Source organism: Natator depressus, chromosome 1 (assembly GCF_965152275.1).
Source record: "Natator depressus isolate rNatDep1 chromosome 1, rNatDep2.hap1, whole genome shotgun sequence".
In the NCBI taxonomy this organism is placed as follows: domain Eukaryota; kingdom Metazoa; phylum Chordata; order Testudines; family Cheloniidae; genus Natator; species Natator depressus.
This window is the reverse complement of record NC_134234.1, coordinates 244,992,508-245,008,396: the sequence shown is the minus strand read 5'-3', so window position 1 is coordinate 245,008,396 and position 15,889 is coordinate 244,992,508. Positions and strand designations below refer to the sequence as shown.

General features: G+C 44.9%; 1 protein-coding gene across 5 annotated transcripts in view; it reads left to right on the top strand.

Moving 5' to 3' along the window:
• AGK (acylglycerol kinase) overlaps positions 1-15,889 on the top strand; it is a 55,516-nt gene that overhangs the window by 10,430 nt on the left and 29,197 nt on the right. For 4 of the 5 annotated variants that reach the window (XM_074939992.1, XM_074939975.1, XM_074939984.1 and 1 more), the window contains exon 3: positions 14,568-14,607. The exons of the other annotated variant lie outside the window; for it this stretch is intronic. In XM_074939992.1, coding sequence (XP_074796093.1) covers positions 14,568-14,607 — 40 coding nt within the window. The remainder of the gene's footprint in view (positions 1-14,567; positions 14,608-15,889) is intronic. 5 annotated transcript variants of the gene reach the window in all.

Below are 15,889 nucleotides of genomic sequence, written 5' to 3'. Positions count from 1 at the left end.
AGACAGGTCAGGATCCTTGTCTATAGTTATTCCTCCACTGATGGAATGTGCTGCAGGGTCTGGGCTGTCAGACTGTGGCAGCATGTTTTCATGCACCCGTGCTCCCTTGGTGACATACTGGTTACACTGGGGAGCACTAGAGGTGCGTTTAGCCCCAAGTACCTTGTGCGAGGCAACACTTGAAGCACTTAATAAACTGAGTGTAGATTATGTTGCCTGTGAGGTTTGCCGTTGTCGACATCTGAGGCTAAATTACTATGCGTGAGGTGTACTTGACTAGACTTACATCTATCCTTTTAGAAAAGATTAAAGCTTTAGTGAAGTCTTGTGCTTCTGTTTCTGGCACTGCTGGAGTGTCTGACGAAAGGGTTTACTTTAGTTGACATCAATTCATATTAGCCTTTGACATCCTGGAATTAGCTGTCTGAGGCTTTGCTTGTTCATTTGTGCTGCGGAAGGAAGGTTTTTTGCTCCCTTTGGCTTTTCCATCCTCTCCTCAAGACTTTGCAGGAAGAAGCTTATTTAGTTTTTGCCATTTCAAAGTTCATCCCTTTTTGGATTCAGATGCTGTGATTGTAGCATTCATTTGAGCTATTTAAAGTAATGACCTCTCCAGCAAATGAATGGCAAACCAGCCAAAGCCATCCTAGATTTGCTTAGGGACAGAAGAACTCTGGAGTAGCTGCTTTTGGCCAAATCCTCCCTTCAGATACACATGTGGCTCTCACTGACTTTACTGAGAGCTGCACATGCATATCTAAGGCAAGAATTTTGCACTTGATCTTCATAATTTCTCCATAGTTGCACCCCTTTCCTGTGGGAAAATTGGTTAGTGTCCTATAGTGGATGGACCCCAGAACCTACCTTTGGGTATGAAGAAAATGCCCCTTCTGTCCTACAGCTGGTAACAGGAAAGAGAGAGTAGAGCATGGTAACTCGCCACCATGCTAATCAGATGGCAGAGGCTTGTGGTAGCTCAGTTTGAAGGTCAAAGAGCTGGTATCTTAGCCTGGCTGTGGCAGACACAATTTTTAAATGCAGCATTTGCCCCAGGGAGTGACAGTGAGTCATTGCACTAGCCTTTCACCTTCAGACACGTTAGTTCACATCCTGATTGATTTAGGTCACAAGTGAAAATGAGTTTGGCATGGGAGGTCCCATATTCTAGTGTGGTGGATGGTATCGCCTTGAGAGAGGCACTGAACTGGAATAGCTGAGGTATTGCAGGTAAAAAGTAAAATAGGCAAGAAAGATGTGAGAGATGAATGGGAAGTGGGATAATTTGTACCATACCTGGCTGGGCTGTGCCTGACTATAGCCCTAGTGCTATTATTACAAAACTCTAATTTCTCATAAAATACAAATGCTTAAAAAAATCCAAGTTCTTGAATTCAGGATAGAGGCTGCTCCAGCAGCACAGGAAAAGGAAAGGTAGAATACTGTCCTGCTGCATGTGAGTATGTTTCCATTGACCTTCCCTGGAATTATGCCAGTTTACACTTGGGTTTCCTTTTGTCCTGTGTATATATTGTCTGGTGTATCATATTTAAGGATGTGCTCAAGATGCAAGGCGAAAGCTTAAGGTAAGCTTTGTGTGCATGCAGCTATGTGACAATACTACACTTTTGTTGAAAGTCAAATAGAGGTTTACTTGAGACTTTGGTTACAAAATCAAGGTGATAGAGTTGAATTATCTTTGGAAATGGGGAGAGGACAGGATAGATAACCTCATCTGGTTATGTCACTGCATGGTAATTGGCTGGAACTACAGTAGAGTCATTTCAGAGGATCAAAGAGACTCTGTGACTTGGCTAGCCTAAGTGTTTATGATCTCTAAAATCCTAAAAGTTTGGAACCCCCTGGTGACAGATTGCTTCTTCTTACATTCTGTCTAAGCAGTTAGATGTAATGAGTTGGTATTGGAACTCTCCAAGACTGGCAACAGGGTCTGAATTGGACAACCTTGTTGGCACAGTGCACAAATCATCTCTTTGAATGTGAGCGGGTGCCTTGTCCAACCTGCTCTACAGACATACTCCACGCAATACATGAAGTCCAAACTCTGCCCTATCACTCACAAAGAAAACAACAATTTATAACATAAAAGTCAGTTCAAACTTTCTACCCAGTTTTGGCTACTTCTCAAAATACTTCTCGGCTTACACCCCAGGACCTCTCCTCCACACCTCCCGTATATCCAGGTGGCATAATGAGTCACCTGCTTAAGTGAGTTCTGCCAAATTACGTTTGCTAAACTCTTTCCTGTCACGATCGGCACCTGCTTAACAAAGTGGGTGTTTCAGGCAAATGCTGCCAGCCTGTTACAGTGATGCTTCTGATAGACTCTTGAATCATAATTGACAGGGTGGGCCATTATATTTATTGTGTCAAAGTGGTGGGCACCGTGTATAAATATCTGTTTTAAATAAGTGATGCATTTTCACCTTCCATGTGTGGCAAACAAGGAGTTGACTTTCACCACAGAAAATATTGGCAAGGTTCACAGGGCTTTGGCTCTCATTGCCAGTAAGCTAAGTGTCATTGGTAGCGTTAATTTGATTGCTGCACTTTATGTCCCTGCCAGATGATAACTCGGTTTGTCACTGTTTTGAAGGTTCCATCCTGAGCAGCTGCTGCAGCTTTTTTGGTATTAACTTCATTAAAAACATTGAGCATAAACGCAAAGTCTGGGGAAGCTGATTCAGACTGAGCATCTGATGTTCACATCCTCCCAAAACCAAGCTTGTAATAGAAACACTAATATTCTGGTCGTGACAAGTGGCACGGATGCTGCAGTTATATCAGGAAAAGCCAAAGGCCTCTTTGATATAACGAACATCTTTTAGGAGCTGCTGTTGTGGTAGTTTAGTTGTTAAGTGCTGAACCTGTGCTTGGTGCTATACAAAAGACAAAGGAAGATGTAATACTCCCCTTGGGTGATTTTTGAGTAAAATATTGTCCTTGATTCTCAGTCCTGGCTGAGGAAACTCAGTACTGAAACCAGGGGGAGAGAGCACCTCTGTATGTCCAGGGTTCTGGAAGTATGAGTTAGAGGAGCCCCAAGGGATATTCTAATGTACACTGTGCTGCAACAGCTCTCAGTGGTCTGGCATGGCAGCCCAGAATAGCTAGAGTGCAATGGACTCTGGCCACGTGTCCTTTCTTCCTGTGGCATGCCTCTGTGCTGGGGCGGAGGAAGGGGAGGATGCCATACAGCTGTTCTGCTGGGTCTGTGTCACTGGAGGTGTTTCCAGATGGCAGGTTCTAGAATCAGGGCCACTATCTTTATGTTCAACACTATGTAACAAAAGACCAAAACTAATTTACAGAAGCAACAAATAGTATTTTCCCATGTGGGTTCTTCACATAAAATCCCCTCCTGCCCTGTCCACCCTTCCGAGGCTCTGTACCACTGTGACCTTTCTTATTGGAGAATCGGGCGGGACTCTTCAAAGAGCTTCACTCTGGGCTCTGTCAATGGAGTCGGTGGATGAGGCACCCCTTCCCCTTTTTTTCTTCTCCCTTCACTTTCGCAGCGTAACCTAGCTAGGCCAGTTGTAAGCAATGTAATGGTTAATTTCGACATCAGGAAAGCAGCACTGGCTAAACCAGCGGATGCTGTACTTTACATTTGTTTTGCTGTAAGGCATAAGCTGTGTCTGTAAGCCTCGAGGGAAAGACCAGGGTAGAAATTGCTTCATGGTTTACCTGTGGCTATCACCATAGTTATAGGAAATGTCTGTGCACTCTTTCAGGCAATATGATAGATCAGTCAGCTGGTAAATATGTAACTTCTCTCTGCCTCTTTCTTCTCCTTATCAGAGTGTTACATTAACTGTTTCATTACTTTACTATCTGGTGCTGGTAAATAAAATACAGAAAGCAGTACAAAATGTCCCATATTTAACTAATCATTCTTTACTAGCTTGCATTTCAAACATCCATGGTCTGATAACCCAGTATGCACAGAGACTGAATCATGTTTTATGGACAGAAGGCTGAAATGTTACCAGTTTATCTGCTGTTTTTTGAGCAGTATGGTTCAAACTATGACAAACTTTATCTGTAGAAGCCCTCAAAAACCTATTTTTCAGAGCTTTGGTTCCACCATATGGAATGAATAAGGGCAGATGAATTATGGAGGAAAAGTACTGGTACTTCTCCGAGCGTTTGTTTTCTTTTTTAACAGGGTGGGTAATTAACCATTGGAACAATTTACCAAGGATCCATAGGGATAGACTAAATTTTTAAAGAAATTAAAACTAGAGCACAAGATAGCAGCTACCTTGGAAGAAGTACTGGCTCATAACATCACTCCACTTTGACCCTAGAAAATAAGGGGTAGCACCAACCATGTGGTGAAAACAATTAGGGAGGGGGATAGCTCAGTGGTTTGAGCATTGGCCTGCTAAACCCAGGGTTGTGAGTTCACTCCCTGAGGGGGCCATTTAGGGATCTGGGGCAAAAATTGGGGATTGGTCCTGCTTTGAGCAGGGGGTTGGACTCTATGATCTCCTGAGGTCCCTTCCAACCCTGATATTCTATGACTTAAATAAACATATACTGAATCTAAAAATTAACAAAGAAAGAAATGAATGAAAAACCACCAGTGGCAGCAGTTCCTGTGTTTGGAAGTGTCATGCGCATGCTCTGGTGGGGCTATTTAGCATATCCGTGACTTGACAGCTCACTGTAGACAACCTGCACCGGGAAGTTGGTATGAGCGCTGCAGACTTTATGGAATATCCTGGTTTAAACTTGCAGTTTGTGTAAATTGGTCCATGGGATTATTTATGTATTACTTGCCCACATTCACCATATCTGGCCTTGAATACAAATATTAGAGAGAGCATGATGGGACGTCCTACTTGGGGTTCCCATAGGGTGACCAGATGTTCTGATTTTATAGGGACAAGGTCCCGATATTTGGTGCTTTTGCTTATATAGGCACCTATTACCCTCCACATCCTGTCCCGATTTTTCACATTTGCTATCTGGTCACCCTAGGTTCCCAGAATTGTAAGCCACTGTGTTACCCCTCTCAGCCTCAGCAAGTGAGAGCTTTGCTGTTGCTAAGCTGTGTGTCAGCTTCCTGATACACCAGCTTGTCTGCCTTGCCAACAAACTATTCAGATGGGTGACCAGATGACAAGAACAAAATATCAGGACAGATGATGGGGGGGCAGCACAAGCTCACCCACCCACCAGGCCGGCTCTAGGTTTTTTGCCTCCCCAAGCAAAAAAAAAAAAAAAAAAAAAGCCGGAGTGCTGCCGAAGCAAAATATCGGGACGCAGGACAAACAACTAAATAGTGGGACCATCCCGATTTTTATCGAGACATCTGGTCACCCTATATTCAGGACACTGACAATCCAAATCTTGCCTTGCAGGTAACAATCAGTGAACTCCAGAGTTCCCCGAGACTTCTCCTTGCAGTGTCTGGTCCTTCTCACTGGACGCTCACAGAAGTTATTAAGTTTGCTGCCTCCAAAGAGACAGAACACATACCAGTTACTTTAGCTGAAGACTCACACTTTGCTATAATACACAGCACAGAGATGGTTTTGTAATAAAACAAGAATCAGTTTATTAACAATGAACAGAAGTTTAAGTGATGGTAAGACACTAAAAACAGATATAGTTACATACAAAACATGCTTTCTAGTGACTAAAAGTCAATTTCAGCAAGTTATCTTTGTCTAGAGAGACAAAGATATTACTCCCCACCTTCACAGGCTCAGAGGGCACTGAACCCTGAGTCCCCTCAGTGATGGATAACCGAAGTGTTTTTGTCCCCCTTATGTTACACAAGTCTCTTGTCTCTGCTTCAAGAGCCATGAAGGCTTCCTTTTGTGCAGAGTCTGCACCGCAGATGTGATTGTTAAATGGTCTTCTCCCCAGCTCCTTTAGCTGGATGGCTTTATTTACCTTGTATGTAAATGTACTTCCATTGTCCTCTGCGTGTAACCAAGCTGGTCAGACAGATAAATATATGTTCCTTTGTCTAGGGCAGGCTGGGTTTTATGCTCTGCCTCCCAAACACATTTTAAGAACATATTTCCCGTGCACATGTAACTCCTTACATGCTAACCATACATACATCACACAATAATATTAATCACCAGTGTGTCCCTGGCTTTCATAATATACCTTACTCAATATACTGAATTGTATATATTCAGTTGATTCAGTTGCTTGTTCTATGGGGTTCAGGCCTTCTGTTCCCCCCGTAGGGTGTCTGGACCCTGATTGTCACACATGAATGTTCAAATAATATGGCCTTAAAAACTAGACCATACGCATCTGTTGACAAAGAACTCCCTATCTGTTAATAAGGTACTGTCTTCTCCTGAGTTGAAAATTGGTTTGGATGGATTCATCTTGCTCTATAGCCTCAAATCCATCAAACCCAGGCTTTGGTGGATCACAAGAGACAGTGAATTTTAAAGTAGAGGTTCTCCACCAATAATGGACTGCTGCCTCACTCTAGGAGGCCAGCATTGGGTATGAACAACAAGAGCATGCCATCTGATAACTGCTGTAGGACATAGGGGAGAATAGGTATTGGAGATAGCCTAGTCCAAACCATAATTTGGTTACTGACCTGAGCCCAGAAGGTTGAAGATGGGGCTGAAGTATCTAATCAGTGGTGCAGTATGGACTTACTGGGCTGTATTAATAACTTCATGGTTTGCTATTTGGAATTAGCCGTGAGGGTTCTGTTACCCTGGCACTCAGTATAGCAAATGTAGGGAAATATTTGACGTGCAATCCATTTGAGAGCTGGAATTGCTTTAACTATTATTCCATAGTAAAATTACTGCAATTAGTCACAAATCTGTCACTTCTGGAAGTAATGTTCCTGTTTTTTAATACAAATGATTTATTTCTTTAGTTTTAAAGAGTAAACATTAGGTTAAAGGAATGCTGCTGTCTCTGAGAAAAACTTTGATTAATATTCCAATTAGGCACTATTTGGAGGATATATTATATGCTTTCTCTCTTGTTTTAGTCTTCCTTTTGTCTTTTTGTTATTACTAAGGGTATTTCCATGGCTTTTGTGTTGCTAAGTCAATTTATTTGTTCCCCTAATTTATTCCTCACCTGAAATCACCATTCCTCTGCTTTTGTGGCATCACGATTGTCTGCCACAGTAACCAGTGGTGATGTAACAAAGAGCAGACTATCTGATTCCGAGTGAGGGAAACAGCCTAAGATTGTGAAATTGTATGAATCAATGATCCTGTTTTAATCCAAATTTCTTTAACAAGGTGTCATGTTCTGGAGTGCAACCTAGACCAGTAGTAGGTTGTCACTGTCACCATCTGTCCTGTAGCCCTCGGCCTTAAAATGCTGTGCTGCTATAGCTCCCTGTCTGGACGCTTCCAACCAGCAGACAAGCATGCTGCTGTCTGAGTGTCTCTGTGGTGTGCAGGCCTGGTTCAGCCCTCTGATACCAGCAGCCTGCCTACAACACAACCGCCCCAGCCTGGCTTCCAGCAGCCTCAGTTATGACTTGCTGAGTGACCCCAGCACACCCCCAGTCCTGAATTTCCCCTGAACTATCTACTCTGAATGTTCAGCACTCTCCTGGAGCATTCAGAGGAGTGATAAGGTCCACTGCTCCTTCAAAGAGACAAACGCACAGCGGTTTGTTGCTTTAGCTGGAGTTAACAATTGCTTTGGTTCAAACACAGAACTGGGTTGGTTAGGATTAAAAGTTAAAGAAGTTTATTAAGAAGAAGAGAGTGGTTCTAAGTGAATTCAAGTTCAAGGGATAAAGACAAAAAATGGTTACAAGAAAATAAAAGTAAAATACACTTTCCAGTGGCCAAGACTTAACTCAACGCAGGGCTTTGGAGCTGTGCTCCGGCTCCGCTCCAGCTCCAGGCAAAAACCTACAGCTCCACTGCTCTGGAGCTGCTCCGCGCTCCAGCTCCGGACTCTGCTCCAAAGCCCTGACTCAACGAGCTACAGCCTTGGTTCAAGTTAGATTTCTTACTAGTCTTTTTCTTCCCAGCCATGGCTGACTTTCAGTCAGGACCTTCCTCAAAAGTGAAAAGTTGCTATTTTCTCTTGTAGGTGAAAGATCTTTGCCTAAGCAGGTTTCTCACCTATGTTCAGTTTCCAGAGACTTCTTGGTTGAAGGACCCATATTTCTTAACTTGCAAGAACTCTCGTCCCTTTGTCTGTCCATTGATGAAATGCCAAGATGGTGTCTTCTCTCTCCTTGTGTCTTCCCAAACTCGCTGGTTTGTCCCCAGATTCATGATCAATTCATGCTATTCTTCCCTGCCTCCGGACATCCCATCCCCCTGCTGATTCATATGTAAATGGGGCTTCCATTGTTTTTGGTCACATTGCTTAATTTAATTGGAGACAGGTAAATGGCTGCCCTTTCTCCTGTCTGTGAGAGAACCTATTTCACCCTGTGTTTGGTCACAGATGTTACTTAATGATATTATGCTTTATCCATATTTCTTCACATGGTGTTAATACGTATATTTCACAATGATATTAATCACCAGTATGTCATGAACTTTCATAAAAGATCTTACTTGACACACTTTTATAATACAGTAATATTGTATTCCATCAGTTGATTCAGTTACTTATCACTGCAGGTTCAGACTCTCCCAAGATGTTATCTCCCCAGCTTCCTAGGTTGATGGCTTTGCTTAGCTTTTAAGTAAATGTGCCTTCATTGTCTCTGCCTGATGACCAGCAAATAGAGGTCTTTGTCTTGCCAAACACATTTTAAGAACATAATTCCAGCATATGCATAACTCTTTGTACACACCTGTACATACATGACACAAGAATATTAACAATCAGTAAGTTGTTAGTTGTCCCACAATATGTTACGTGCCACCTTTTTGGGTATATATCATGACAACAGGGTGATATGTATAGTAAGTATGTCAGGCCTGACAAGAGTTGCTGACACAGTTCAGGGACTCCAGAAGTGGGCTGCCCTGTCCTCCAGGTGCTTTTTCCCTCGCTGCCCCCAGTCCCATCCAATCAGTATTTGTTTTGATATTATTTTCAATTTATTATACACTCACTACAGATTTTAAATTTTTACTGTGCTAGAGATTTTTTTGTGTTGACAATGACTTATGCTTCAAAAATTTTCAAGGGAATGCTGGGGATGCTTTTGGTGCTCGGAAGAAAGGCGTGGGAGGTGGTTTTGGTATCTAGGAGGCAGTTGGGGCTTTTGGTACTGTGGAAGGCAATACATCGTCTCCCCTTCTTTTGGGTAAGGGCAGAAGTGACTACTTCAGGAGATGGGGGTTTGAATTCTTTTTTTTCTTTGAGGAGTGTCCCTGTGGTGCTCCAATTTATGTGTCTCGGCACCGTGCGCTTCTAGCCAGATACTTGTGGTAGTAGTGTCCCGGCTGGCTGCGCATGTGTGGCAGCCGTCTCTCACCGCTCCAACCGGCTATCCCATGAGCGCAGCCAACCGCCACCCAGTTCCCTCTCTACCGCCCTTGGTTTTGGTCGGAATGACAGCAGCGCCCTTATCTACTCTCATATTTCTTTAATCTCTGCCCTTTTCTCATGTCTGTTAATTTTCCTCATTGTTTATCTCTCTGTTCATTTTTCTTTTAGTTTTCATATTTAAAAAGAAAAAAAAATCCCAGTTTTCTTCCCGCCTCAGGCGGGCAGTCGCTGAAGAAGCATTAGACTGGGACTGTTACCATTCTTCATTCAGCTAGCCTCTCAGACATGCCTGGCTCTCCCAGGTTTCAAGCACTGTCTGACTTGCAGACTCTCAATACCAGTGACAGACAGCCACTTACAGTGAATCCGTTGTCTGGGGGAGACACACACTACCCAAAAGTGTCTCCACTGCCAGAAACTCACAGCATGGACAAGAAAGGTCAGGGACCGCCAATTGAAACTTTTAATGATTGAGAGATCCCTCTGACCCCAAGTCCAGGACACCAACAGCACCCAGAGCGCCGGACCGCGAGGCACCGGGACCATCCGGTACCGAGACGTCCTGAGGAGCGAAAGACCCTGTGCAGTCTCATTCTCATAGCAGCAAAACTAAGCCTCTTAGCTCGGCACCAAGGGAACAGAAACCTCCGGCACAGAGCAGCGCTGTGGCGCCACGTGCTACAACAATAAAATATGACAAGTGTGGCAGCACTGACAACGCTCCCTCTGGTTCCCAGCCTGAGCTTGCCTGCACTTGGCACTGAGTCTCCCAGTCCCGCAACAGTTTGTCAGCCATGCGGACGTACTCATTGCTTCCACCCCGGGATCTCCACTCTTTGGCACCGATGGCACCCGGCCACGTCAGGGCCAAGCTTTATCACCACACCTCTGGCTCGGCCCTTCCTCTCTCCAGTGATGAAGAGGAGGAATTGGAGACAGGAGTGGGCACATCTCACCACCCCATTCCTAAACCTGAGCCCACTCGGCCACAGGGCGTGGGTTGGCAACCCCCACCATGGGTGCCCCTTCCCATGGCCTTCCCACCGCAGTGGGTATACCGGGACCCATGGGCCTTATACAGAGCCCAAAACACCCAGCCATTCAATCCACCTAGGTCCAGGACACAGGGATCGCCTCCGCCATCTGCTCCAGCTTCCCCAGAACTGCTGGAAGAGGAAGCTGAAGAATCTGTGGCAGGCTGAAGGGTGACACCCTCCCACCTACCCACATCCTGACTTTGTCTCCAGACGAAATAATAATGCTGCCTTCCCCACATTGGGAGATGACTTCAAATCCTTTCAGGATTTGTTTAAAAGAGTAGCTGATTCATTAGACATCTCACTGGCTAAGTCACCGGAGACTCAACATAAGCTGACAGATATATTGCAAGCTGCTCCATCAGATAAGATAGCACTACCCATTAATGCTGCCATCCTGGACCCAGCAAAAACCATATGGCAGACTCCAGCCATGGGCCCCCCCTTCTTGTGAGCGATCTGACAAGAAGTACTATGTGCTGGCTAAAAGAGCTGAGCTTTTGTTTACCCGCCCTACTCCAAACTCATTGGTTGTAGAGGCAGTTAATCAAAAGGGGAAGAAACATCAAACCAAAGCCACCCCCTATGATAAAGATTGGAAACGCCTAGCCCTCTTTGGCAGGAAAGCCTATTCATCGGAGACCCTCCAGTTTTACATAGCAAACTAATGTGTTACTGGCCAAGTACCCAAATAACATTGTTTCTCAGATGTCCTCTTTTATTGAGCACATCCCAGCTGACAAAAAAGAGCAATATAAAGCTGATATAGCAGAAGGTTTCCTCATCACCAGAACTGCCCTGCAGGCTTCTCTGGATTCTGCTGACCCGGCAGCCCGCTCCATTGCCACATCCATTGTAATGTGGAGGGCTTCATGGCTCCATCTCTCCGGCTTCCCCAGGGAAGTTCAGGCGACAGTAGAGGACTTACATTTTGAGGGGCAAAAATTGTTTGCAGAGAGCACGGACGTCTCCTTATGCACCATGAAGGACTCCTGTGTGACACCAAGGACCAGTGATTCTCAAAAGTTTGTACTGGTGACCCCTTTCACATAGCAAGCCTCTGAGTGCGACCCCCCCCCTTATAAATTAAAAACACTTTTTAATATATTTAACACTATTATAAATGCTGGTGGCAAAGCGGGATTTGGGGTGAAGGCTGACAGCTCCTGACCCCCCACAGAATAACCTCACGACCCCCAGTTTGAGAATCCCTGCTAAAGACACTTGGAATCTATATCCCTGCGAACAAAAATAAACAGGGCAGATTCTACGTCCAACGATTCCTGCCCCATACACTCAGCCTCAACGACAGTATGATCATCGCTGCAAACAGCACCAGACGAGATGCCGTCAGACTCAGGAGCAGTTGTTAGCGTCTCAGCCATCCACTTCTAGGCAAACATTTTGAAGTGTTGTTCAAGGATATGAGAGCCCAACATTCTCCAATTCCAGTCACCTCTAATTTCCAGCCCATTTGAGGACCGCCTTACGCCCTTTTACCCAGTCTGGAGAACCATCGCCACTGACAAGTGGGTTCTGGAAATTACACAGAAAGGCTATTCCATCCCTTTCTTTCCATTCCACCTACTCACCTCCCTTCCCCGCCCCTCTTCAGGGACCCAGCTCATGAGTACCTGTTACAGCAGGAAATACACCATCTCCTGCAATTGCATGCTGTGGAACCAGTACTAGTTCAGCACAGGGGTTGGGGGTTCTACTCACATTACTTTCTCACTCCAAAGAAAACAGATGGATGGAGGCCCATTCTGGTCTTATGCAAACTGAACAAGTTCATGAGAACACAGCGCTTCAAGATGGTAACCCTAGCAACCATAAATCCGACATTGGAGAAAGGAGATTGGCTCTTGGCCCTCAACCTACAAGACGCTTACTTTCATGTCGTTATCCACCCAGCGTCCAGGAGATTCCTACAATTCACTCTGGGCAGCCAACACTACCAGTACAAGGTACTTCCCTTGGGCCTTTCTGCGGCTCCAAGGGTTTTTTCCAAAGTACTGGCCATTGCAGCAGCACATCTTCGCAAGCAGAGTGTGACCATATTCCCCTATCTAGACAACTGCCTGCTAAAAGCACCGACATACGACGAGGCAGTTCACACCACTCTAACCCTATTTACAAACTTAGGGTTACAAACCACCCTAGAGAAATCCAGCTTGACCCCAACCCAACAACTGGACTTTATAGGGGTACACCTTGACTGTGTCACAGCATCAGCACGGCTACCCCAACCACGGTTTCCTGCCTTAAAAAAGCTAATCACAATGGTAAGACAGCCCACAAACGTCCACCAGAACATACCTACAACTTCTCGACACATGCCGGCTACCACGTTTGTCATGAAACATGCCAGGCTATATATAAGATGTCTACAAACCTGTCTATGCACTGTATACATTCCTCAGGCACTCGATCAACAGACGGCTTACAATGCCCAGCAGAGTGAAAGACTCGCTCGCATGGTGGACAAAACAAACAAACATCTGCTCAGATGTTCCCTTCCAAAGGGAAACCTCATCAGTCACTATTGCCACAGATGCCTCTCTGGTAGGATGGGGGGCACGCTTGGCCGACAACACCATCCAGGGCTGATGGTCCCCAGAGGAGTCAAATCTCCACATAAATCTACTGGAGCTCTGAGCAGTTCAAAACGCCTGCCATTGCTTTCTCCCTCTGATCCGCAACACAACTGTGCAGATTCTCATGGACAATTTGGCGACTATGTTTTATATAAATCACCAAGGAGGGGCCTGATTTTACCTGCTCTGCACAGATGTAGTCTGCCTCTGGCAATGCCTCTGGCATCTGCAACAACATACACCTCACGGCATCCTACCTACCTGGAAACCAGAAAGTCACAGCAGACAACCTCAGCAGGAACTTCTCATGGACGCATGAGTGGGAACTAGACCCACAAATTCTGCAAACTGTATTGACCTTTTTGCCACAACCCACAATGCCAAATGCCCACAATACTGTTCCCGAGTGGGACTGGGACACAACTCCCTCAGCGACGCCTTCCTTAACAAATGGGAGACCCTGCTCCTGTACGCCTTCTCTCCCTCCTACCCCCCCCCCCCCCGCTATGTTGAGTCGTGTCCTACACAAGATCAGACAATACAAATCCAGAGTCATCTTGATTGCACCAACATGGCCCAGACAGACATGGTTCCCATACCTGGCCCAGATGGCTGTCAGATCACGAACCCTACCCCTCTTGCCTCACCTACTGACACAGGATACAGGACACCTCCATCACCCCACCATTCCAACGCTTTGTTTCAAAGCATGGCTAATCCAAGGATGACAGAATTTGAAACATGCTGCTCCAAGGAGGTCCAAGACATTCTGCTTAATGGCCGACGTCTCTCCACACGAAAAACATTATGCACACAAGTGGAAAAGATTCTCCATCTGGTGCCGAAACAAGCACATCATTCCACAATCGGCCCTGTTACCCACTATCCTTGATTACATATTGACGCTCAAAAAATCGGGCCTCTCGACTAGCTCCCTTAGAGTGAATTTATCAGCCATCACTACCTTTCACGACAAGATGGATGGACTCACGGTCTTCACCCATCCACTAACTAAGCGCTTTCTCAAGGGTATAGAGAACACTTTAAGGGACCTGACCCCTATGTGGGACCTCAACATGTCTCTCTGAGTTATTGTTTCAGGCTGTCTACAGACTCAGGCAGACATCAGTTGCTGCATTAGTTTAAGTTCAGTTCACAGTCTGAAGGTTTTATTCACAACCATAATAGCTAGAGATTTAGGGCCTTGTAAATTACTATACCTGGAGCCCTGGTCTTTAGTAATGAAATAAATAACTAAATGTACATGCTATATATGTGTGTATATATAAAAGCAAAATTATTCTTTTGCAGAATGTTTTCCATATGGCGTTAAGTAGGTCTTTAAAGGTCTCAGCCTGATATTTTACTGGGTGTCAAAGCAGTAAAAAGAGGGCAGATGCATATGTTTTGAAAAAACTAACCATTTCTGCCTTAGCTCCTTAAGCTTATATTATGTAACGTCCATTTTCTCCTTTCTTTTTTCTGATAGTGATAACCTGCTAAGGAGAGCTGCATGCCAGGAAGCCCAGGTAATACCATTTAATGTGATACAATTAGGTTAAAATCCCCATCTTATCTCACTTGTGCAGGACTCCTAAGATTCTCCCAGCAGGTCTCATCTACGTGACAAACCTAACAGAGATGCTGGCTGTAGTTTTTTTATTTATTTATTTATTTATTTATTTATTTGCGACAAGCCATAGCCTAAATGAGGCCCCGTTCTCTCAACGGGCTGGTGTACCTAATTGGTTATTATGGCACTGAATTACAGGTACAATGTGGTTGCATCATTAAGGTAGTTCTTGGTACTATTCAGTTTGCAAAGTCCTTCAGTTATGGAGATTTAATGATTCCATCTGTCTGCAAAGTGATGGTGAAGAGGAAATGGATCGACAGGACTGGAGTCTGAAATTTTATATATACTCTAGAGCAGGTATGGCAGAAGCCATGCAAGCTGCTTTATGCTAATCTTGACCGAGAGAGATTATCTATGGGGCTGATGGGGTAGTTCAGTATACTTGCCCATTCAATCCTGTGTGTGTCTACCAAGTTTTCTAATGAGGGTATCAGTTGTGGTGGCTGATTTTGTAATATTCCTACTTGTCCACGAGGAAGTGAACTGAGACCATCAATGTATTTCACATAGGTCACTGAGGAGAATGTTAGCTTCTAGTGAAAGTCTGCATGGTTGTGCTTTGGGAGCATTGGCCTCACGGCTTTCTCTTTACACATCTACTTCTGCCATCTAGGGTCTGTAAGGCCAACTAACTAAGGGCAGACTTCTTACTGTAGTGTTCCTGCAACGGAAGCTTGCTCTTACCAAATATTCTTTCATCGGCGTGGGTGCTGTTTACCAGGGACTGGGCCACTGCACACTCCATTCTTATTCCACTGTTGACACAGTAGCTATTTCAAGAGTCTTACTGCCTCCTTGCCCGTGCCAGCCAAAACTTGTTCTGATCATGCTTCCCGTGCCAGAACCTTGACAGGGGCCCTTGTAGGGCTCTGAACCATCGCCCATCACTGTAGTATTGGCCTGCCAAGAGGTGTGGGTGTAAATTATTTTTCTCCTCAGACACCTTCACCCAAGATAACTGCCCAATAGTGAGGCCCATAGAGAAACCCCAATTTAGACTAAGTGCTGCGAGGAAGAGTGTTCTCAACAGCATGACCCAGGCTGTGCAGCTTCTCGCTGGAAGAGAGTCTGTGGACCCCAAGCCTGATCAAAGTATAAGAGAACCTTTTCAATATCCAACCTTTCCCCATGAACCCTACTCACAATAAATCAATGTATTTCCCCACATTTATACA